At 44.1% G+C, this 25,861-nt stretch overlaps 1 protein-coding gene across 2 annotated transcripts in view; it reads left to right on the plus strand.

The window, feature by feature from the left end:
- Window positions 1-7,445: 7,445 nt before the first annotated feature.
- Window positions 7,446-25,861, plus strand: part of tsc1b (TSC complex subunit 1b) — a gene marked incomplete at its 3' end in the record, with an annotated part of 39,307 nt that continues 20,891 nt past the window's right edge. The window contains exons 1-13 of one of the 2 annotated variants that reach the window (XM_084324300.1): window positions 7,446-7,488; window positions 11,760-11,972; window positions 14,034-14,137; window positions 14,281-14,433; window positions 14,886-15,030; window positions 16,056-16,210; window positions 16,881-16,954; window positions 18,474-18,652; window positions 19,356-19,471; window positions 22,654-22,825; window positions 23,597-23,718; window positions 24,243-24,348; window positions 24,658-24,759. In XM_084324300.1, coding sequence (XP_084180426.1) covers window positions 11,864-11,972; window positions 14,034-14,137; window positions 14,281-14,433; window positions 14,886-15,030; window positions 16,056-16,210; window positions 16,881-16,954; window positions 18,474-18,652; window positions 19,356-19,471; window positions 22,654-22,825; window positions 23,597-23,718; window positions 24,243-24,348; window positions 24,658-24,759 — 1,537 coding nt within the window. In that variant the 5' untranslated portion in view covers window positions 7,446-7,488; window positions 11,760-11,863. Of the gene's footprint in view, window positions 7,489-8,135; window positions 8,246-11,759; window positions 11,973-14,033; window positions 14,138-14,280; window positions 14,434-14,885; window positions 15,031-16,055; window positions 16,211-16,880; window positions 16,955-18,473; window positions 18,653-19,355; window positions 19,472-22,653; window positions 22,826-23,596; window positions 23,719-24,242; window positions 24,349-24,657; window positions 24,760-25,861 lie in introns of those variants that run through there. The other variant, XM_084324299.1, reaches the window with a different exon arrangement.

Here is a 25,861-nt window from a genome sequence, read left to right on the forward strand (position 1 = left end):
AATGTTTCTCTCAACGTTTTGGTTTAAATCAATCAAGAATGCTAATGAAACAATATGTCATCATATCATCATATTCATTCATTCATTCATTCATTCATTCATTCATTCATTCCAATTTCCTTTATAGGATGGGTTTTCACTGGGTTACTTACTGCACACTCTCAGTTTGTGTTGTGTAAACTGTTTCCTGTCCCTCTTGGTTTTAAAAGGTGTTGAAATGCAGTCTATAGCGGTGTTGGCATGGAAACAAGAGAATGAGTAAAGAAGAGAAACCTATAGCAACCTGTGGATTCTTATGCATCAGGCTTTCATCAAAGTCCCACAGGCAGAAACCCACGAGAGGGATTAGCATCATGTCCATTCAAGCTGGGGAACATGCTCCAACACATTTTTGACATCTGGATTTTTTTTATAGGTTTGTTATTTTACAACTTAAAAAGAATATATAATTGTAACGGATGGTATCGTGAAGCGCAGTCAAGAAGGGCTGGGGTGAGTAGCGCTCCTATGGGTTAAACTCACTCTCACATCCTCAAAGACAGATAGACACGTTGCGAAGTAGTGAATTCACCTCTTGGTATAGCGGTCTGTGTTGCTGCCCGCGGTGTGGGAGACCGGGGTTTGACTCCCACTCCGGGCATCGAAGTGCCTTGGGTGGAGTGGAGTGAGTTTGAGAGGGTGAGTGTAACGGATGGTATCGTGAAGTGCAGTTAAGAAGGGCTGGGGTGAGTGGCGGTGCTATGGGTTAAACTCACTCTCACATCCTCAAAAGACAGATAGACACGTTGCAAAGTAGTGGATTCACCTCTTGGTATAGCGGTCTGTGTTGTTGCCTGCGGCGTGGGAGACCAGGGTTCGACTCCCACTCGGGGCATCGAAGTGCCTTGGGTGGAGTGGATGGTATCGTGAAGTGCAGTCAAGAAGGGCTGGGGTGAGTAGCGGTGCTATAGGTTAAACTCACTCTCACATCCTCAAAGACAGATAGACACGTTGCGAAGTAGTGAATTCACCTCTTGGTATAGCGGTCTGTGTTGCTGCCCGCGGTGTGGGAGACCAGGGTTCGACTCCCACTCCGGGCATCGATGTTTGAGGTGACGTTGTCACAACCGTTACATAATATGTAGTTATGATCATTTTATATTATGAGTCAAATGTATTATTCTAGAAGCAGGCTATTTCAGGCTTCAGTATGAGTCTCTATGAGAATGTGTATGTGATCAGGAAAGTATTGGTACATGTCCATGTATTGTGGAGTTACTGTAGTAATGAAGTGAATTACATGATGATATCTGATGGTCATTGCAGTCGAGGCAGAGAGGACCCAGGAAGTGAACTTGGGAGAGTGTAACGTTGGGGGTTCGCTCTGCTCAGTGAGCGAGCCTCTGGCGTTCCCTGGTGGGTAATTGCCATGTCTACTTACATTAATTACATTCATTGTTACCTGGTGTGTCTCGTTAATCTCCCTTCATATTCTCCCCTGTGTCTTACAAACCCTGTCAGTCGATCACCAAACTGTCAGTGAATAGCACCTGCCTGTGTAAGCCATATTGCTCTGAGTCCTCGCCATGGAGGATAAGTATCTTCACCAGTGGCGGACTCAGGCTGTTTGAAGGGCAGGGGCGAAAATAAAAAAAAGGGCACCTCAGTAAGCAAAAAGCTATGATGCGTCATGTATGATGAAATAGTCTTCATCCTTGATTAAGATTAACATTAGAATAACATAGACAATCCAGATTAATAGTATAACCACACCTCTATGATAAAAACACACAGGGAACAATACTCCTTTAACATTTTTATTTAATAAAACAGTTTAACAGTTAAAGTTAATTCGAGTGCCGTTGAGCTTCTTCCTTTCTCTCTCCTCCTCCCCTTCTCTCCTCCTGTACTCCCCCTCTCCTCTCATTCTCTCCTCCTGTCCTCTCCTCCCCTTCTCTCCTCCTATACTCCCCTACTCTCCTCCTGTACTCTCCTTCTCTCCTCATATACTCCCCTTCTCTCCTCCTGTACTCCCCTTCTCTCCTCCTGTCCACTCCTTCTCTCCTCCTGTCCACTCCTTCTCTCCTCCTGTCCTCTCCTCTCCTTCTCTCCTCCTGTCCTTTACTCTCCTTCTCTCATCCTGTCCTCTCCTCCTGTCCTCTCCTTCTCTCCCTCTCTTTCTCTCCCTCCCCCTCCCTATCTTCCCCATTATCTCCATTAAACTTACTATATTGTACCACCTGACTCCTCCCTCCTGCCATCCTCTGTCCTCTCCTCTATCACCTCTAATGAAAATATGTTGGTTATTTTCATGGACAGATTTGTATGTGCTGGCTCTCCATTGCTGCAATGGAAGGGAGATGGTGGGTGGGGGAGTCATAGCAGAATTTGTCTTTTGGTCCTCTGTTTATATATGTCAATGACCTCATTATGATCAATTGGGATATCCCTCTCAATTGAAAGCAGCATAGTTAACTTTTTTAAATGATGACGATTCTGACTTGAGTTATTTTGTATGTTACAATAGACTTTTAAGTTTAAGTCAAGCACTTTCATATATGTTATGTTTAAGTTTAAGTAAAGCACTTTGATATGTTATGTTGTCTGTTTAAGAAAGAGTGCAATCAATTATTTTATTGAAAAAATAAGAATCGTGCATGTGAGAGAATCGTGATCTCAATTCTTAGAGAGAAAAATCGTGATTCACATTTGAGCAAGAATCACCCAGCCCTACAGTACCATCCACCCTAGTTGCAGAAATGAACAGGTTAATGCATGCGTTTGTGCGTGTGTGTGTCTGGCTTTGACCCCAGCCTGGCTGACTATTCTGCCCAGAGACCCAGATGCAGGTGCAGATGCAAGTTTCATGTTTCAAGTTTGTTTATTTGTTTATGCACCTGAAGTGAAACAAAAAAACACACTAAGCACTCCCTGGGCCATGCTCTAGGGCAGGGGTCAGCAACCTTTACTATCAAAAGAGCCACCCCCCCCACCCCCCCCCCCCCCCACCCCCCTCCCACAAACTAAAATTCATCTGGAGCCGCAAAACCAATTTACCCTTAAAATGAAGATAACAGTGTATAACGTTTTATATATAGTTATCCCCAAGCATACCCCATATTTAGCATAAATGTTCACGTTTAACCATTAGAGGGGCACCAATAGGGCATGTCCTTTAATTTTCTCCACTCAAAAGGGCACTTTTGTGTGACATTATTTAACCGTCGGGGCACATGGTCAAGTTTAGACCATTGGAAGGGCACCAATGGGCACGTCCTCTCATTTTCAACACTCAAAAAGGGCATTTTAGCGCGATGTTTTCAACTGTGGGGGCACATGGTCACGTTTAACCATTAGAGGGGCACCAATAGGGCACGTCCTCTAATTTATTTCACTCAAAAGGGCACTTTTGCGTGATATTATTTAACCGTGGGGCACATGGTCAAGTTTAGACCATTGGAAGAGCACCAATAGGGCACACCTTCTAATTTTTCGCCACTCAAAGGGGCACTTTAGCGCGCATTTTTCAACCGTGGGGGCACCAATAGGGCACATCCTCTTATTTCTTTCACTCAAAAGGGCACTTAAGCGCGCGTTTTTCAACCGTGGGCCCCGTGGGGGCACCAATAGGGCACATCCTCTAATTTCTTTCACTCAAAAGGGCACTTAAGCGTGCGTTTTTCAACCGTGGGGGCACCAATAGGGCACATCCTCTCATTTCTTTCACTCAAAAGGGCACTTAAGCGTGCGTTTTTCAACCGTGGGGGCACCAATAGGGCACATCCTCTCATTTCTTTCACTCAAAAGGGCACTTAAGCGCACGTTTTTCGACCGTGGGGGCACCAGGGGGGACCCCCCCCCCCCCCCCCCCCATAGTCCGCCAGTGATCTTCACTATGTGAATTGAAAATGGGGGACGCTGATGTAAACAAGTCAAGACAAACGTCTTTCTCTGGTCTGCATCCCCTTAACCGTACTGTATTGTACCCATTCTGCAATCTGTTAAATAAAGTTTTCATTCATTAATTCATCCATTCATTCATTCATTCATTCATTCATTCATTCATTCATTCATTCATTCATTCATTCAATCTTGGTTTTGATGGCCATATGAATTCGTTATTGAAAGTGTACCTTGCTTCATGTCCCCCAGGGGTCAGTATTGGGTCCCCTCCTATTCACCATCTATCTCCTTCCCCTGGGCACAATCCTCCGTTACCATGGGGTCCACTTCCACTGCTATGCAGACGACACACAGGTCTACATCTCCTCCAAACCCACCACTACCCTTCCCCCCCACCTCCCTCACCACCCTCACCACCTGCCTTGAGGACATCAGGAGCTGGATGAGCAGAAACTTCTTGAAGTTAAATGGCAGCAAAACTGAGGCCCTGCTCATCGGCTCCAAATCCACCCTCACCAAATCACAAAACACCCCAGTTACGAACATCACCATCTTCCCTGTACCCTTCTCCCCCCAAGTTAAAAGCCTCTGTGTCATCCTGGACGGCTCCCTCTCCTTTGCACCACACATCAAAAACATCACCCGGTCTGCTTTCTTTCACCTCCGCAATATCTCCAGACTCCATCCCTGTCCCAATCAAACACGGAAACACTGGTCCACTCATTCGTCACATCCCGGATCGACTACTGCAACGCTCTCCTCACCGGCCTTCCCACCAAACTCCTCAACAGACTACAAATCATCCAAAGCTCTGCTGCCAGGATCATCACCCGCACCAACTCATCCGACCACATCACTCCCGTCCTCATTCAATTACACTGGCTCCCTGTGCATTACCAGATCGACTTCACTGTTTTTATACTTCCTGTTGTTTGTTTTATTTTTAACCTTAACTTTTAACTGCCTTGCTAAGATCTGTAAGGTGACCTTTGTATTCCCCCCCCCCTAATTGTGCCCCCCAGAATCTTGGCCTGCATGACACCCCTTTACAAATCATGATATTAGAGAAGAAAGCATATACAGTATGTGCATAAGCCAAAGATTTTGACCAGATACAAATGTCTTTTGCCCTAATAACATGCTAAAATACATCACATTTCAGCTGAAGAAAGAAAAGTATTTGGTGCAAGCATTCCTTTAAAATGTGACTGTTCAGAGGGCTGCAATTATTATGTTAGGACTGGGGTTTGTCTATTAAAAGAGGGTTAAATACAATAATATAACACCAAATATTTTACAATTGTTTTCTTGTTGCTAAAAGTTAACTAGTAAGTGTTGCATTTCTGCAGTATATCCCACCAGCCTATCTCATAGTTATTACAGGTTTGATTGATTGATTGATTGATTGAAAAGTTTATTAACAGATTGCAGAATGGGTACAGTACAGTACAGCTCAATACATACAATTGTTAAGGGGATGCAGACCAGAGAAAGACTTTCGTCTTGTTTACATCAGGGTCCCCCATTTTCAATTCATCATAACATATATGACATACATGACATACAGATAGACAGTACTGCTACATCTATACATTTATGACATATCAGATTTGCAAATACAGTACTGTTTGTGATACAAAAGTGTCCAGAAAAGGAGTGTATATACATTTGGCATAGAAACTGTACATTGGAGGAGGTTGGTTGGGTGGGGTGGGGTTGGGTGGGTTGGGTGAGGGCTGTACATTGGAGGTGGGGGGGGGGGGGGGGGGGGGGTTGGGAAGGGGACACACACACATTTTACACTGTACATTGGAATATTGACAAAGCCTTACTTGGTCATTTACTGTACAACTAGGTTAGGACATTTGTAGGGGCCAGTTTCGAATTGCAGTCTCACGTAGGTGTTTTTTGAGAGTGTTTTTGAAGGTGGGTAGTGATTCACATTCCTTTACAGCTTTAGGCAGGGCGTTCCACATTGATGTGGCATAATTGCGAAACGTGTTTAGTCCCTTGTTTGAGCCGAATCTGGGTTTTACATGATTTGTGGAGCTCCCTCTGGTGTTGTGATCGTGGTATTCACTGACCTTTGGGAAGTATTTTGACATGTACATGGGTACCTTGGTCGCGTAATGTATCTTGTAGACCAGGCCCATTGCAAGTTGCTGTACTCTGTCGTCTACTCTAAGCAATCCTAGGTTGTCAAAGTGGGCAGGGGTGAGGTGGGTTCTAGGAGTCAGGTCAAGTAGTAGTCTGACTAGCTTGTTTTGAGATGTTTGTAATTTGTTTTTTAGTGCCTTTGAGGTGCTTTGGTACCATGAGGTGCAAGCATAGTCGTAGTACCCTTGAATGAGTGCTCCTGCTAGAGTCTTCAGGGTATTCTTGTTTACCAGAGAGGAGATCCGGTACAAGAAACGCGTTCGTTGGTTGACTTTTTTTATTACATTGGATGCCATTTTGTCACAGGAAAGATTAGCCTCTAGGATGGAACCCAGGTAGGTAATTTCATCTTTCCTTGTGATAATATTGTCACCCACTGTAACCGAGAAGCCGTCGGTCTTGCTGAGTTTGTTATTTGAACCGAAGAGAATGGACTCTGTTTTGCCCATGTGTAATGATAGCTTGTTGTCGGCGAGCCATATGCAGATTTTGCCTAGTTCCGAGCTGAGGGCTTTTTCAACCTGTAACTTGTTCTTGTCAGAGACCAGCAGGGCTGAGTCGTCCGCAAACAGGAACAAGTTGCAGTCACAAGCTGACGACATGTCAATGATATATTGACCTGTTACTGTATTATGTCTCACATAAAATAAAATCAGGCTACTGTATGTGTATCCCTCGCTTGAATTTCGGGCCTATATTGCGAGAGTAAATTAATGCAAAGTTCCTGATTATTTAGAGCCTCATGTGACCACAATTCAATTTAGGCTGGATGGTTTATCCACAATGCATACATTTTTATTTTAATAATTCTAAAGTGGTGGCTATTCGTACAGCTGCAATGATAATATCAGTCAATTGTATGTTCAGAGATATTGGTTAAAAACTTAAAATCCCTGCCTCTGGAAAACACAAGTACCCTGCTGCTGGCCTGAGATCAAATCCCATGTATTCTGTGTCTGCCCTACTGGCTCTCCCTCCCAGCTTTATGTGACAATAAAGGGTACATTAAAAACAAAGGGGACTGGACTACCCACCCCACAGAGAAAAAAAAAGACAAAGAAAAAATGACTACCACAAAAACAAATCTATCAAATTAATATTTGTATCATGTACGCATGCGCCCACCACCTGAGTCACGCGAAACCGCATAACACAAGCTCATCCTTCCACCCGTGAGAAAAACAATCTTTAGTTTCTCTACAGTACAAATGCATTTGCCATCGTATTCACACAAATATGACCCGAACACATTAGAAGTACTTTAACGAACCTACTCGGAGCGTTACTTGGGAAAACTCGTGGTAGAACTTGCATTTTGCATGTTTTGGAGAGACAATTTGAGAGGGATTACTTTGTATGCAGTCAGAATAAGCGGAGGCTGATTGCGGAGGGACGGGCTGTGAGGTGTTCAAGATGGCGGCGCCCTGTGGAGTGCAGCTACTCTAACAGGTAAACAGGTCCATTTATCGATGTATTATAATTTTCCGCGGCGAATTTCAATCGTTATGACATTCTTTATTCAACGCGATTCGATTGACGTGCATCTCTGTCGACCCGACGATGCTGTCAAACGGATGCCTTTTCCTCCTCCTCCCTGTGTAACCAGCTAACGTTTAGCTGTCGACGATTAGAGACCGACTTGTTTTTAGGACCACAGACACACAGCTGATTTCATTATGTCAACGATAGCTAAACATGTACTTGTTTTCAACACGCCCGTGTGTCTCTGTGTGGAGGTCGGTGTGGTATTTTGATTACAACGAGTAATGCCTGCGAAGATAATCGGATAAAGCGAACCGAACCCTGCCCATTGTTCTCCTCGAGTTGTTTACGACACAGCCAGCAGTCAGTCTCTCGGTGGTCAGTGCAGAGAGCAGGTCGCATTGAGTGGAGTGCTGCTAGTTTTAGCTGCTTGTTGACTACATGGCTTGAGAGTCTGCGAGCTAGTGAATGGTATATTTGCTGCTTGCCTCTCTTGCAACTCAATACAATCGAGGCTTACTTGCAGCTTTCTTTCGACATCATGACGCTCGTCCAAGTTCGAGGCGTAGGCGTACCTTCATCTTTCAACTGCATCAGAGTCCACTTCAGCTGTAGCATCATCATCCTCCTCACGCCATAGCCTACAGAGTAGTGAGTGTTGTAGATATGAATGTAAATATTGTGGCATTATTATCAGGAGTTCAATCCAGCTGCATCACACAAGGTAAGAGTTCAAGCCCCATAGGGGCATACTACTAGTATTAGTTTATTATTTGTGAGTCGAGCTCCATAGGGCTTGGAACATGTTGCACTTGTCCTGCTGGATTATGATGATTATTATTATTATGATGATTATATTGATGATTATTATTATTATACAATATCCCTTGAGATGCTACATGCTATAAGATACTTGACATACTGGTATTGCACAATGTTCAATGTGGTGTGTGTGTGTGTAGTGGTTTCACAATAACTATTATTACCACAGTTGCCAGCTGCTGTAATAAAAGGTTATTTTGAATGCTGTAAGTGGCCATAACCTCCATCACTGTTGGTCTGGTGAAATCATAAAACCTCGTCCACATATCCAGCTATCTGCCCCCCTCGATGATCAATGTCCACCATAGTGAATTTTCTGCCATTTTAATTGAAATACTGGACCTTAGCCTAAATCTGTATCACTCCCATAATGAGCCTGAACCTCAGAATCACAGCTTGTGTGGCCAAAGTAATTTAAATCAATTGGACTCATTTGGATTAATTTGTTAACGGGGAATGCTGCCAATTTTAAGACTTCACATACAGTATGTTCTTCTTGTGCCCCCGGCCCCAGTACAGTTCAGTCGATATTTGTGAACACGCACCACTCTCTCCTAAAGCTAGAGATCAGAGACTTCAATGCGGAGAAGAGAACCCTTCCAGCAGTAATGTTAACGTGATGTCAAATCTGGGCCTGTTGTTCTATAGACAATGAATGGGGCTTTGACTTTGTGAGGCAACAATATTTTTGTGTGAGCTCTCACACCCACATGCTGTTTTAATTCTGACCCAGACCTAGCAAAGCTAGAATATAAACCTCATTTGGGTGTAATAGCTCACACAAACCTTTGATGGCCTATTGGCCTCACAAAGTCAGAGCCCCATTCGTTGTCTATGGAAAAGCCCCAGATTTTACATTCCAGTTAAATCACTGATTGGAGGGTTCTCTCTGATTTCTAGCTGTTGGAGGGTGCATGTTCACAAACGGAACTGACTGAACTGTCCTGGGGCACATTACGGATATAATGTTAATTATTACAATGGGTGGCATACACCTTATGTGTATATATTTCAAATTATTACCCTAATCCTATATTTAACAATCTCATGAGAATATGTTTCAAGGCTTGCTTTGTACATAGGTGGCTGGACAATATGCCCATTGATATTCATAATATTATACACTTGTCTGTGTGTGATGATCACATTGTGTGATTGTGATTTTTTTTTTTTTATATCGTCAATTTAGATTGACAATTTTGTCATCTAAATAAATGTAAAAAAGGTATTAAACAGTTTGTTACTACATATGATTATCCATACCTAAGTAAGTCGATATTGTGAGATCTAGGCCTACATATATATATACTGTGTGTGTATATATAAGGGCTTTCTGAGTATTATGACATTTAATTTTTTCCCATATCAGTGTGCAGTTCAACCTACCATGACTTTATTAGAACACTATCTCTGAATAGTGAATATTGATTGACTTTTTGAATGTTTCAGTTTTTTCATCCACTACTACTGTTCTGGAACATCTGGCTACCTAAAGGGTGCGGCGGGGTGGATGAAAACAATGCTTTTTCAAAATGCTTTTTGTTTATATCTAGTGTGAAATCGCCTATAATGTCAATGCAGGAGAACGGAGGGGGCGGGTTTCTGTGTGTAATGGCCTTGTACACAGCCAAATGCAATTTCCAGTGTTTACATGGAAGTGCTCGGGCCGCATAAAGGTTCTTTGTGTCCTCCTGGGCGTTCCAGGGCTGCCAGGAGCGGCTGCTTGAGGTCACACTGAGGCTGACTGGCCCTGGCTGACTGTGTGTGTCTCTGGCTGGTTCCTGTTTGTGCCACTGGCCCTGGCTGACTGTGTGTGTGTGTCTCTCTGCAAGACACTCGCACGGAGAAAACATTCTCATTAAAAAACTAAAGAAATCCACTTCATGCGCCCGAGCCCTCAACCCCCATGACAGAGCGGTTAATTGATGACTTAAAAAACAATCGCTGCATGGTACTGTTGTACTGGTCGTGAATCAACAAGCATGCCAGCTTCGAGGCATTAGCTGTTTCTTATTTTGATTTGGTGTGAGCAAAAGGGCAAGAGGGTCCAGTGTTGCCAGATGGGAAATGTTAAATGATCGTCCCAGGGGCTTACAATTATAGTTTCTTTTAGGTATTTTGGGGGAAATGATTATTTGCAAGTCATAACCAATAGAATTTAATAGGCATACAGAGGGTAAAACTATCTGACAAGCTACACTGAGAGGGACCAAAGGAGACAAATGCCCCCACCCTTCCTGAGGGGCATTGTTCAATACTTATTTTGTGGAGAGAGGAATCGATAAGAACAAAACATGTAGGACAAGGGTCCTCATCAAATTGGTTTGCAGTTGTTGTTGTGGTTTGCATTTTGGAACGTTTCACAACATTGAGAGATTCACAATGACCTTGTACTCTAGTGAGACAAGGCAGTTTGGCCATATAACTCTATAAGCCTTTCTTGTCTGGTGTTTGTGTTGTAGTCTCTAGATGTTGATTCTGCTCAGTCATAAAGCCATTAATGCATAAGCTGCTGGGGTTGGACCGTAAAATGTTGATCATTTTCACATAGAATATTCAAAATAATATTGATATGCCTTCAAAATCCCATCCCTAGTTATTACATATCTAGCAAGCTGTTTTTGAGTTTGTTTTTCTTAACTAGGCCTATCTTTGAGCTTGGTTTGCGAAACCTTAATAATGGAAGCAAAAATGTTTTGCCTTGTAATAGAAGGTTCAGTCTTATTTGATATGTTTGCTCGGTATCTATTAGATCAGTGCAAAATGTGGAGAGAGAGGTTGTGCTTGGTGCAGTAACTGTCATATTGGTCACAAATGATGCAACAGTTTACAGACATTAGCATAGAACTGGTGCAATAATAGGCCCATACAAGGCAGGGATAGCATTTTCGTTGGTCTATCATTTACACTAGGCTGGTGATGAGTGATCTTACACTTAAGTGCTGATCTGGGACAGGTTTTAGGCTGCTATACGAGTGTTTTTATATTGTCACATGACCTCATTGACCAGTGATTCAGGACTAGGAGTGACAGTGGATCAGGACTCGAGTAGAGTGGTTGTGTGGTAATCGGAAGGTTCCGGTTCGATTCCCGGCGGTAATGTGTCAAAGTGTCCTTGAGCAAGACACTTAACCCCTAACTGCTCCCGATGAGCAGGTTGGCACCTTGTATGGTCGCCTCCGCCGTCGGTGTGTGAGTGAATGGGTGAATGTGAGGCATAAGTTGTAAAGCGCTTTGGATAAAAGTGCTATATAAATGCAGTCATTATGATCCCAGATTAGGGCTTAGGTTACTCAAAAACAAGCTTGGATCTTGGTTCTAATGTAATGCGGGTAGATGCTTTTTTGACAAAAATGGAACTGGAATCCCTATGATGGAGTAATTGGACTCTGATTCTGCGCCCTGGTTCACTGCAGTGGTGCCTGGAGACTGTATTGGCGGGTGTCCCAGGGAGCCCTCCAGGCAGGCAGGCAGGCAGGGAAGGACACCGTGAGAGAGACCCACCCGCAGCACCGCCACCATGGCCAAGGAGCAGCCCAACGTGGGGGACCTCCTCCCTCTCCTGGAGACCTCCGACCTCCACCAACTGGAAGAGATCAAAGGCCTTATCAATGAGCACCTCAACACTGGTAAGACGACCGCATTGTTTGTTTGAAGACCTTCAGAGGTTTAGCTATCCAGGTCCTTTCAGGGCTGTACGCTAAGCTTTTTCACTAGGGGCACACTTGCCCCTAAATGAGAAATTTAGGGACAAAAAATATTTTTTAGGGGCAAATTTTTAAATAACAATTTTACCATTATTTATATCGATTGTTTTTGATTTAAAAAAAAAAAGAAAAAAAATTATTTTATATAATTTTTTTTTTAATAAAATATATATATTATATAATAACATATATAATAATACTTGTAGTTGTATTATCTGCGAGACATCGCCACCACGCAACAAGTCTAAATGCTCGCTATATGCAACCAGCTCCACTGTCTGTGTGTACTGAGTAGCCTCCAGCTACGGCCAGGATTCTCCGGAGCTGCAGCTGGGCCCTATACTGTAGGGATGTGCATCTCCTCACTGAGGCCGATGCGATGTGCATCTCGATACGGTGCCAACGATACGATACATTAACGATACATTTGAAGCACCGGGCGATGCGATATGATTCACCCCCTGTTGAGATACGATACGATTCGATACGATTTGATTCAACATAATGCGATTCGGGGCGATACGATGCGATTCAACACGATGCAAAATAATAATAATAATAATAAATAATACAATTTTATGGTATGACAGAGGATTTGGTTGTATTCCTTATATGCAGCTTATATTATTATTAAAAATAAAAGAATCTACTGTAAGACAATTTATATAAAAACTCTTGGGTGCCTAAGAAGACTTTTGCATAAACTGTCTTTTCTATCCACTTTAGCTAAAAACACACGAGAGAGAGAGAGAGAGAGATATGCCGTAATATTTTATGTTCTATTTTATGATGAACATTTTTGTATATACTATATTTTACAATGATATTTTGTATGTACTTATATCTGTTTGTAATCCATGTTTATGTTTAATATTGCTTTGGCAACATGTAGAAGTACGTCATGCCAATAAAGCCATTTGAATTGGAGAGAGAGAGAGAGAGAGAGAGAGAGAATCCCCGTCTGAGCTGTCGTCGACAGTTGATGATGTCACACACTAGACTAGGTCACTAGGATGCGTCGTTTATACTTTCCGACCGCTCCATTATGTCAACAACACGGAGGCAGCCAGCCTGGATGGATTGCATGAAGCGATATAATTAAGAAATGAATAACCAATAAATGTGAAGTTATCTTTGAACCCCTGTTGTCAAGCGTCTTCAATATACCCCCCCCCTCCTCACTAATGGTACTGGTGTTGCAGAGTCACTTTAGTTAGACACTAGTTTAGCGTTAGCTGAACGGCTAACTGGCGTTAGCCAGAGGCTACTAGCGTTAGCATGTTGAGCAATTCTATTCATGTCTCCTCGACTTCCACTGTTTGTTGATAACTGTGACGCGGCTCTCGCCTTATATGTAGTAGCGAAGCAATAGTATCTGCTGTGTGTGTGTGCAGTCACAGTGCACTGCTGACAAGTGGATGAGAGGAAATTATATCAATGCATCGGGGACTTATTCCACCGGTACACTTTGCCCTATCAGAGTGAGTGCTCAGTCGATTGTTCCCGCTGATCATACCTGCTGAGTGCTCACTGCTCAGCTCGCGTGAGTGGCGTCATCACACGCCTTGGATAATTTAGGAGTGAAATGCGAATCCAAGACTTGAAAGCACTACTCGCAAGCCCGCCCCCAGATAATATTTACCAATCGCAACGGCCAATTAAAGGGGCAATTCGCGATGATATCATCGCAGTGTACAGCCCTGCCTTTGGTTATATAAAATGTTTTACATCTGGGAACTTTTGAGAATCAGGCAAAGATTCTACCGCCTACTTAGATATGCTCCTCACCCAGCCTCTTTTATTTGTTGTTTGTTTGTTGCAGATCAATTGAATGATTGTTGTTGTTGTCTTTATTGCTAGTTCTTGTATAACCTAGCGTCCCTGCTGTGAGAGTCTTGTGTTCCTTCCCTGGGTGTAATAATGGACCCATCACCCATGCTGTGCTCTCGCTCTCTCTCTCTCTCTCTCTCTCTCTCCTTGCAGATCGAGGGTCCGTGCTGCTGAACGGACTGGTGGACTACTTCTTGGAAACAAACTCTGTGCAGGCCATGCATATCCTCTCCTCAGTCAGGGAGCCCCATGATAAGGTTAGAAGAGAGAATAATGTCACCTACTGTCTCTTTAGCAACTCTTCAGCAACATCGAGCGATAGCCGCCCGCCTAATACCCCCACCCCCTAATTCCCCCACCCCCTAATACCCCCCTCCCCCTCCTTTTTGATCTCTTCCAGCACCTTCTGGACAAGATGAACGAGTGTATGACCAAACAGGCCTGCCGACTGCCCAGCCTCACCCTGCTGGGCCACGTGGTCCGCAAGCAGCCGTCCTGGATCCACAAGATCGCCCGCTACCCCCTACTGCTCTCGCTGCTCAAATGCCTCAAGGTACAAACCCGGTCCTGTAGTAAAGGACTGGGGGGGGGGGGGGGGGGTTAGGGTTAGAGAACAGATGTCACTACTTTACCAGTCAAACGGATTTCTTGTTATTGAAGAGAACGTCCAATTCGGTCAGGGCGCCTGCACAGCAAAGACAGGAAAATGGCCGGGGGCAGTGTGAGCCTCCCACACGTTACACCTCGCCAAATGAGAGTCCGCGCTGGCAGGAGAAAAGATGTGACTGGCTGCCTCCACATGTATCGGAGGGGACATGTGATGGGCTTCTATCCTCCCTACGACCGGCCAGTGGGGGGCACATGCGAGCAACGATCAAGACAGGGGAGGGGAGAATTGGCACGGCTAAATTTGGGATGGGAGAAAAATAGTAAATGGAGGAGAAAAAGCGGATAAAAAAAAAAAGAAATAAACTCATTCATTCATGTCCTCTCCCCCGGTGTCAGACGGATTCGGACGTGGTGGTGCTGATAACTGGAGTCCTGGTGCTGATCACCCTGCTGCCCATGATCCCCCAGGCCGGGAAGCAGCACCTGTGGGAGTTCTTTGACATCTTCGGCCGCCTGGCATCCTGGAACCTGAAGAATCCCGGTACTGAATAGTTTACTTTGTTGTGTCACAGAGGCAGTCAGGGATTAAAGGAACACGCCAACATTTTGGGAAATTAGCTTACCGTCTTCTCCAGAGAGAGACAAGAAGATGGATACCAGTTTCCTCCCTGTCTGTTCAGTAGAAAGCTATCTGGCTGCATGTTAGCCTAGCTTAGCACAATGAATGGAAGCGGACAGAGCCTTCGGGAGAGGCGTTAGTTGGACAATGCCTTGGCTAACTGGCACTGTCCGCTTCTATTCATTGTGCTAAGCTAGGCTAACGTGCAGGCCAGATAGCTTTCTACTGAACACACAGAGAAGAAACTGGTATCTATCTTCTTGTCTCTCTCTGGATCAGACGATAAGCTAATTTCCCCAAATGTTGGCGCGTTCCTTTAACAATTTCTGGACCAAAATTCACCGTCCGCTTCACTATTCTTTTGACCAGTCAAACAGGTTTTTACTATTGAAGAAGACCTCAGAATAGTAGTTGGTTACTTGCAAAGATTAGATTAGATTCATATTTATTGTCATTATACAGTACAACGAGAATCCAACCAGATGTAACCGTAAAGTGTAATATACAATGTACAGGTGATTTAAACTAGGTATGAATATATAAATTAGTACTACTGGGTGTAGTGCTAATCAGATGTATGTACAGAGTTGTAATACCGATATGTACAGTGATACACGTATAATGGTGATTAAACACACTTACCAGCCATAGCCAACATGCACCAGTATTTGGCTGGTGTTACTATGCCACCCTGCTGTGTAATGCAGTACAATTAGTATTGTATAGAGGTGTATGTGCATCTATGTTCCTTTTTTCCGTTTTTTTTATATATATCTTGAGCAATCCGACCAACTTGTGTTTGATATGTCGATAAATCTTAAATCTGGATTCTCGGAAATGGCCCAGACGATGTCACTGCAATATGTTTTCTGGAAGTGGAAGGGTTTCTCCAAGATAAATGAGTGTGTCTTCTATCTTTCTGCTGTGGTGTGTGTTCCTCTGCTCAGGGCATGTCTCAGAGGTGTATCTCATCCACCTGCACGCCAGCGTCTACTCTCTCTTCCACCGCCTCTACGGCATGTATCCCTGCAACTTTGTGTCCTACCTGCGCTCTCACTACAGCATGAAGGAGCACATGGAGACGTTTGAGGAGGTTGTGAAGGTGGGAGATGGGTCAATGTCGCTTGTCGTTTATTAACAGCTTTGCATTGTTGAGTGTTATGTTATTTTTTTTTTTTTTTTTCCTGCTACTGACATATCTCAAACCCTCTCTTCTTGATCCTCCAAGTGCTATGGTTGCTTCCTGGATCGAGAAAAGAGGGCTCGAGAGGGCTTGAGAGGTCAAATTGGGTGAAAACCTTGTATCTCCAAAAGTTTCAAGACGGTGTTTCAAGGACAAGGTTTTCACCCAATTGGACCTATCTCAAGCCCCGCCCTCTTTTCTCAATCCTCCAATCGCTACTGTTTCTTCCTGGAAAGCAACAGTTGTGTAAAGAGGGCGGGGCTTGAGACAGGTCCAATTGGGTGAAAACCTTGTATCTCCAAAAGGGTCAACGTTTCAAGACTAGTTTTTAAACCTTGTATCTCCAAAAGGGTCAACGTTTCAAGACTAGTTTTTTTATTTCTGTTGTACATGTGGACCTGAGCGGGTGTCGCGGAACTCGCTCGCGAAGTTGGGAAAGACGTAAACATTAAATCGAAGTAAAAACACAATAATCACCAAAACTGGAGCTACAGGTTTTTTCCCGACAGCAGCGATTTATTAAATTGTGTTGCTGTATCTTCCGAGATTATTCCCAACATTAATTTTGTTTCTATCCCCTCTCTCTCAGCCAATGCTTGAACATGTCCGTATACATCCAGAATTAGTGACTGGGACCAAGGATCATGAACTCGATCCCACCAGGTAAGTCTCTCACCTTTCTGCCTACTGCATGAAGAGGGAGTGACAAAGATGCCTAGATTTTAGCCCCCGAATCACTGGGTCCGCACCATTACCAATGCCGGCCTACGCCTGTGGTGCGCAGAGTAGGCGGGAGTCTGCACACCATGTGACGGTTCATAGTCACGGATCTGCCAGATCAAAATACAAACACCACGACCACATGGTCCATAACATACAAACACCACGACCACATGGTCCCTACATACAAACACCACGACCACATGGTCCATAACATACAAACGCCACGACCACATGGTCCGTACATACAAACACCACGACCACATAGTCCTTACATACAAACACCACAACCACATGGTCCATACATACAAACACCACGACCACATGGTCCATAACATACAAACACCACGACCACATGGTCCATAACATACAAACACCTCGACCACATGGTCCATAACATACAAACACCACGACCACATGGTCCATAACATACAAACACCTCGACCACATGGTCCATAACATACAAACACCACGACCACATGGTCCATAACATACAAACACCACGACCACATGGTCCATAACATACAAACACCTCGACCACATGGTCCATAACATACAAACACCACGACCACATGGTCCATAACATACAAACACCACGACCACATGGTCCATAACATACAAACACCTCGACCACATGGTCCATAACATACAAACACCACGACCACATGGTCCATAACATACAAACACCACGACCACATGGTCCATAACATACAAACACCACGACCACATGGTCCATAACATACAAACACCACGACCACATGGTCCATAACATACAAACACCTCGACCACATGGCCCATAACATACAAACACCACGACCACATGGCCCATAACATACAAACACCACGACCACATGGCCCATAACATACAAACACCACGACCACATGGCCCATACAAATGCAAACAAATCAAGGGAGACTGATAATAAATGTCTGAAGAATGTAATTCAGGCTTCATCATATTATGAACTTTATGCATGCTGGCACTTATTTGTCAACTAGGAGAGCTACCACGCTTTCTTTCCTTGTATGCAGACACTGTTTTTCGTTTTTGTCAGCTGACAATTGCCTAACGTGCGTGCTGCCGTCTGCTGCCAAACGACATTTAAAAGGTTTCCGCCGCCCTCCTCGTATCCGGCTGTGCTGTCACTAGCTGCTAGTCCCGCCTACTTTTGAATTAATTTGCGATTCAGGCTCCGGTCCTGCTGCCCTGATTGGGGCGCTAACTCTGGCCAATCGGCGACTGTTACTAGGCAGAGTCTACTTATACTTATCAAGTGTGTTGACCAGAATAATAACACCTGAAAACCGGCCAGAGTGGAAGCATTTTTTTTTAAGACCGAATAACGCTGTGAAACGGAATGCAAATTCACTCTCGAGTATCAGCCAAGTGACAAAAAGTATTCTTTTAGAAAAGTACACCTATCAAGAATGACCGATGGGCCTTATCTTTTATCTAATATAGGTGGAAACGGTTTGAAATCCATGATATAGTCATTGAATGTGCCAAAGTGTCTCTGGACCCCAAGGAGGCCTCGTGTGAGGAGGGCTACGCCACCATGCCTGAGAACTTCAACCCCAACCTCCAGCTCCGGCCGCAGGACTGCACATCCAGCCCCTACACCGACTTCCACAGTAGCTATGGTCAGCAGAGCGCTCGCTCTATACCACTCCTCCTGTTCCCCATGGGCCGTATTCGCACGGTGGCCATTTTGCTGTTACGTCACGCTCACGTTGGGATTCCTCTCCCACCCCCCGAGCATGACGTAAGAGCAAAATGGCCGCTGTCGCAAATATGGTCAACGGTTGATATATTCTGTGTATCTCGTCAATCACATTTGACTTTTTGTTTTGGGAACGTACTAGTCGCATAAGTATTTATCAGTATTTGTACCAGTCACATAAGTATTTATAGGCATGTGTTAGACTTTCTCTTGGCAATGGGATTGCGGTTCTTCATTGAGCGCTAATCCATATCTTCATTATGGCACAAGTATCTTGTGTTTTGCTATAAATTAGATTAATTAATTACACTTAATTTTTCCTTACTGACACATTTTGGTCTTTTGTTTATTATACATCTATAATAAACATTGTGTTTTTGGTTAGGTCGCCTATTCAGATTTTGAAGGTTTTGAGTGCTTAGAACATTATGATGGAAGTGTATGATGGCCACTCCTGCGCTCAATTATGTCTCATAAGTTGTTGCAGCAATCGTTGTACATATGTGGGTCTCTGAGGGTTACTGTAATGATGTATGATGTCATGACTTTACAACAACAGTGGAGAATGGATGGAGATGGCGTACCGGTTTTGACGATGCGTTTTCTCTCCTCTCGTCAAACAGGAAGCTCCTCTTCAACCCCGTTCTCCACCGCGCGGCTGCCCCCGCCCCTCTCCCTGCCCCCCCTCTCAGGGACACAGTCCTCCTCCTCCCGTAGCCCACAGACCTCCAGACGCCAGGTAAGATCATCCGCGACGCCGTCGACAACGGACCTTTTGTGCGAGATTCGGAGACGAGAAACGTCCTTTTGTCCCCGACTCCTCCGTTCTCCGGGTGGCAGTGACTGAGTGGACAGTCCCTGCCTGTCTGTGCAGCGCTTGTTGTTCTGCACAGGGTGGTGTTGTTTACACTTGATATGCCTGCCGTGTCAGACGCTGTTAGTCAACCCGCCTGTTCCCCAACCCCCCCCCCCACACACACACACACACACCCCTCTGCCCGGCCCAACGAATAGCCCTGTTGTTTTCATAGAGGCGAGGACAGAGGGAGGAGAGGGTTTGAGTTATCGGAGCGGCCCAAGCCGGCAGACCTCGGGAGAAACAAAACATGCCCACCCCCCCCTTCCCTCCATCCTCGTCCCGCCACCCCGTCGTGGTCTGTCCCAGGGGCCGGTTGCCTTGGAGATCCGGTCCCTCGCTATTTTTGGGCCGGCTGCATGCGTGCGCAGGAGGGGGCTGGGTGTTTTTCTGTGTCCCTCAGGGTCTGGCTGAGGATCTGTCTGTCTGTTAGACGTCCTCTGAGCCAGGCCTGATCCTGCAGAAAACAAGGGAGGCCCACTGGTTCCAATCAGAGTGTGTTCACGACGTTGCCTTAAACACCTCAGGTCACAAACCTTAGGGACCTAAACGTTGAGCTCTTGTGTGTTTTTACTGTGTGGTAGGATGTGATGTCATGCCAGGAATTTATACAAACATTTTTCAACAGTGTTCAGTATTGTATCATCAAGTGCAACATTAATTTATTAATAATCTCAGAAAAATAGCACTGTATTATATTTGGGCTTGAAGACATATCCCAGAGAACACGATATTTCTTACAGGGATTTTTATAGCAGAGATATTTCTGAGTATAACACACTATTACTGTGGGATATTTTCCTAATATATATACATTAGGTTTTCTTATTCAGACTCCTGTCATATGGGTTGCAGCTTTCTCAAAACGGCAAGGCACGAAAATGTATTGCATGCCATGTTATTGTTTGGGAGTGAATGTCACGAATCCTTGTATGATCATACACAGCGGGACGAATATGAAACACTTGCTTCAGGAAGGGATTTTACTTAACAAGCTTGGGATAAATTGCGTAATTAAATTATGCAATGAAATAATGGAACACTGCAACAGTATTTTTGGTGTCTCATAAATTATATGTTGTGACTTCAACATTATTTTTGGTGTCTTATAAACCCATGAGTCTCGGGCGCTTTGTGTGCATGACACGAAAATAATCAATAATCGATAATAATCAATCAATAAATTATATGTAAACAAAACAAACATTAACCAGGAAAATAGTTTTTGATCCTGAGCCAGCCAGTGTTGAATTTAATTGATTGTAATATTTTTTTTACCTTTTGTTAAATTCTTTATTTTATTTTACATACAAACCAAATCCCAAGGCACAACTCACTCACTCACTCTGATGCGCCTCGTTTGAGAAACACTGTTACCATTGATTTGCAGCAGCATGTTGCTACCTGATGCTAAATGGAACGAGATCCCTGTGCTGAGCAGCCAGCGTGATGAAAGTGGAATGACATGTGACATCCTCGTTTTTGCTTATCTAACCGCAGCTGTGGTGTGTGTGTGTGTGTGTGTGTGTGAGACGTGATGACTTCCTCTTCCAAGTGCATTAGCGGTCATCCCATCTAGCCTCGCCATCTCATCTAATCCGATTCTTTAATGGTGGAAACGTGTGGCTTTGTCTGAGAGTACAACGTTTCTGCCCCATTTCAGATTCTGACATTGGGCTTGTTTATAATAAACTTTATTTGTTTATAATAAACTTTATTTGTTTATGCACAATCATTCGGTCTATGCGATGGTGCAAGTAAATGCCATATCCTGTTTGTGATAGCTGTGATAAACTCATATCCTGGTTGTGATAGCTGTGATAAACTCATATCCTGGTTGGGATAAACTCATATCCTGTTTGTGATAGCTGTGATAAACTCATATCCTGTTTGTGATAGCTGTGATAAACTTATATCCTGGTTGGGATAAACTCATATCCTGTTTGTGATAGCTGTGATAAACTCATATCCTGTTTGTGATAGCTGTGATAAACTCATATCCTGGTTGGGATAAACTCATCCTGTTTGTGATGGCTGTGATAAACTCATATCCTGGTTGGGATAAACTCATATCCTGTTTTTGATAGCTGGAATAAGCTCATATCCTGTTTGTGATAAACGTATATTCTATTTGTGTTAGCTGTGATAAGCTCATATTCTGTTTGTGATAGCTGTGATAAGATCATATCCTGTTTGTGATAGCTGTGATAAGCTGATATCCTGTTTGTGGTAGCTGTGATAAGCTCATATCCTGTTTGTGGTAGCTGTGATAAGCTCATATTCTGTTTGTGGTAGCTGTGATAAGCTCATATTCTGTTTGTGTTAGCTGTGATAAGCTCATATTCCAGAATTTCCCCAAGGGGATCAATAAAATAATATCTTATCTCACCTTATATTGCTATTGCTGGCCACACCTCAGGCTCTACCAAGAGCGGTCTGGAGAAGTTCACAATATAATAAGTTACTAAACTCCAGCCAACACGCGTCTAGTTTTTTACCAACTGATTTCCAGTTACGCGTTCTGCGATCTGATTGGCCACTGACGTTTCTGGTGCGATCTGATTGGCCACTGACGTTTCTGGTCATGTGACATGTGCGCCCAATCGCGTGACGCCTGTTTCTGCGCCCATTTCCGCCTCGAACAGCCTGCAAACTACCTAACGCCTAGTTTATCACTGGTTAAGCTTAGGCGACTCTTTCGAAGTTGGTTAAGGTTAGAGTTTGGAATCAGGGCTGATGTTCTATCGCCCTGCTCTAAGACAAACTCTAACCTTAACCAACTTCGAAAGAGTGCCTAAGCTTAACCGGTGATAGAAACAGGCGTCACACGATTGGCGCAGATGTCACACGACCAGAAACGTCAGTGGCCAATCAGATCGCAGAATGCGAACGCGGAACTGGAAATCCGTTGGTAAAAGTAATCAGGCAGCCCACACACTCAGACCAAGTGGGGCTCTCTGACACCATTATGGATTCTACCTTTAAAACATAGTTTTTGGGATTGTAAGAATTGTTTAGATTTAAATGAAATAATTCAATATCCCCCTCTCTCTCTCCTTTTTCAGAACTCCAGCTGTGAAATCAACTCCAACTCCTCCTGTGGGGGAAAGGACTCTCTGTGGAGCCCCTCCTCCTTGTGTGGCATGGCCACGCCCCCTTCCTCGAGGGGCATCTCCCCCAACCAGGAGCTCTCCCACAGTGCCTCGCACCTCCCTGGGCGCTTCCACTCCACCTCAGGTCAGTGATGACATCGTCGTTGCTGATCTCAGCCCGTCGATTGCATCATTTTTCTGCCAAGAGGTTTTCAAATAGTTCCCTGTCTTGTGTGCGCATCATGTGATTATGAACAAGCATGGAAATGTAAGTGATGTTTTTTTCCCCTCTTGAAAGAGTTCAGGGAACAGACTCCTTTCACAGAACCCGCATCTGGCGTGGGAACAGTATCTGCGGGGTATTATAAAGTCTTAAAAAGTATTAAAATAATAAAAAAATTGAAGTCCTCAAAATGTAGTAATTAAATTAAATTTGCACAGGTATCAAATTTTGGGGGGGGCAGCCTGGATGTCGGGAGATTAAATAATATTATATGAAATGTTATCGTATTCACATTGTTTTTTTTTGCGGAGCTACGGCGAGCTTGGTGCGTCTGGCGAGAGCTTGTATGAAACAAGAATTTAAATTAGCAAGCCACTGCCAGTTCAGTGTCACTATGTGTTTTTGCTAGTCTGGTCGTGAGATTAGTATATAGTATAAAATTCTGCTCTAAGTGGTATTAAAAAGGTCTTAATAAAAGGTCTTCAATTTAACTTGTCGAAACCTGCTGCAGATACCCTGGAAAAGTGCCTATGAACTTTTTCTATCTTGGAACTCTACAGCTCCATAGGTTCCAATTGACCAATTGTGTCATCCTCCTCAAAAATTCCATCATAATATGAGGTCATCGTACAGACATGAAATGGTTAACCCCTTTTCTGAACCTCTTCCCCCCCCCCCCTTTTTCTTTAACAGGAGGGAAAGGAACACCTGCCTCCAGCACTCCGGCCACCTCCTCCCCTCCCCCCTCCCTCTCTGACGACCTCCCCGTCGCCTCGCTCCCCTCCAACACAGTCCAGTCCAGTCCGCCTAGAAAGGTTCGTCGTCCTCCACGTCGACTCAAGAGCTGTCGCTCGCCCCAACGTAGCGAGACTCGTGTTTATAAAGTCAAAGTCGGGTTTTAGGTTGTCATTTTAACCCAGACGAAGTACAGTGGTTAAGATTAGTCTGAGAATAAGTCTGATTTATTACCTACATTTACATTGTGCCATTTAGCTGACGCTTTTAATCCAAAGCGACTTACAAGTTCTGTAGAACAAGTCAGCAGGAAGGGTACAACTCTGGCAGCTGAGTAACATTGTTCATCAAACCGTGTCGAACTTGAGCGCTGCGGTCTTGAGCTGCATAGTAGTAGACATATTAGAATAGTAGGTAGTAATATAGGCAAGGTAGATTACTTAGTAGCAAAGTGCACAATAGTAAAAGACTGAAGGTTAGTATTTTTTTTAAATCATCTCTTTTTTTATATATATAAATGACCTGACCAATCTATCAGGGCTTCATTAATGACAAACAGGAAGTGACCCTCATATTAACAGTGCTGCGAATGGTTGTGTTCCAGGACCGTCGGCCTGCAGAGTCCAGTAAACCTGTGTTGATGAGACAAGAACCAGTGAGAGAACCAGAGAAGGCGGGAGGAGAAGTAGCCAACAACAACAACAACAGAGGTCAGTACATTTATTCATAGCTTTGTATTGAGTTCTGTTGTTTTGTGTTTGTGAGATAAAAGGGAAACCTAAAAACATCTGCCTCTATTATTGTAATGAATGATTCAGATACTGGCTGTAGGGATGCACCGGTACTGTTGTACAAGGCTCGACAGGGGGCGACAGTGGCTCGGGAGGTAGAGCAGTCGTCTGGTAATCCAGAGGTTCTAGTACTTGGCTGGTCAGGTGTTCATCCCTACTTGCCTGGTCAGGTGTTCATCCCTACTTGTCTGGTCATGTGTAAAACATCTTCTTCGGTCTCTTCATCAGATGCAGGGGGTGCTGAGAACATCTCCATGACTCTGACGGAGCTGTCTGTGTTTATGAAGAACCAGGAACTGGAGCTGAGGACCGAGAAGGAGAGGGAGGAGCGTGAGTAGAGGGAGAGGGAGAGGGAGGAGGGTGAGAAGAAGGAGAGGGAGTAGGCTGAGCTGAAAGAGGGAGTAGGCTGAGCTGAAAGAGAGGGGTGAGGGGGAGGAGAAGGAGGGAGGAGGGGGAGGAAGCTGACTCCGGGCTAAGCGATGTGGTCAAAATATATTGCGATATATATATATATTTTAACGGCATAAAGTTATTTGCTATTTGTGATACTTTCTTTTGATAGTATAAAGGTATTTGGCTGTATTTTGTTTTCCAGCACAAATTACAATGTGATATCACATTCCTTTTATGTCTATATCTTGTAATACAGTTGCCATGGTGCTATTTCATTCACAGTGGTAGATTTCTGTTTAACCTTTCTTTTTACACTGCTGCGAGGAAATCGGTAGTACCAGTGGGCTCAGAATCAGAACCTGTTGTCTCAGAGTCCACATCAAGCATGATTATAAATGTATATCTGTTCATTCTCTCCTCCATTTATTGGGTGAGTTTGCGATGTGCGCCCAATTACATTCCAAAAGGGACGGTGTGGAGATGCTCACCTAGGGTGGGGAGAGCAAGAAGAATTATACTTATTATACTAGCAGTTGCAAGTGTCAGTGGCATACAGAATAGTGTTGTCAGCATAAAGATGAATGGAAGAGTCCCCAAGAAAGCTGGCTAAGTCGTTTATACACATATATATATATATATAGAAAATAGTGTTGGACCTAGTATGGAGCCCTGGGGCACACCCTTAGTGACTAGAAAAACAGGCCAGGGAGTGACCAGAGACCCTGGTACTTCTTTGACAGTGTCAAAGGCCTTGGCTAAGTCAATGAATATAGCTGCACAGTGTTGTTTATACAGTCGAGGGCAGATGCAATGTCATTGATGACTTTATGAGTTACAGTTACACAGCCAAAACCAGAACGGAAACCAGACTGATCACCAGACAAACTATTGTAAACATTCAGAAATTCAGTGGGCGGCTACGTGGCGTAGTGGGCAAGGCGCTCGCCACGAATGACGGAGACGCTGGGCTTGCCTGTTCGAGCCCAGCGCTCCACATTGCTTTCAGTTTAGCTGGCCGTCCATACTAATACACATTGGC

Source organism: Notolepis coatsorum, assembly GCF_963971535.1.
Source record: "Notolepis coatsorum genome assembly, chromosome: 11".
Classification (NCBI taxonomy): Eukaryota; Metazoa; Chordata; class Actinopteri; order Aulopiformes; family Paralepididae; genus Notolepis; species Notolepis coatsorum.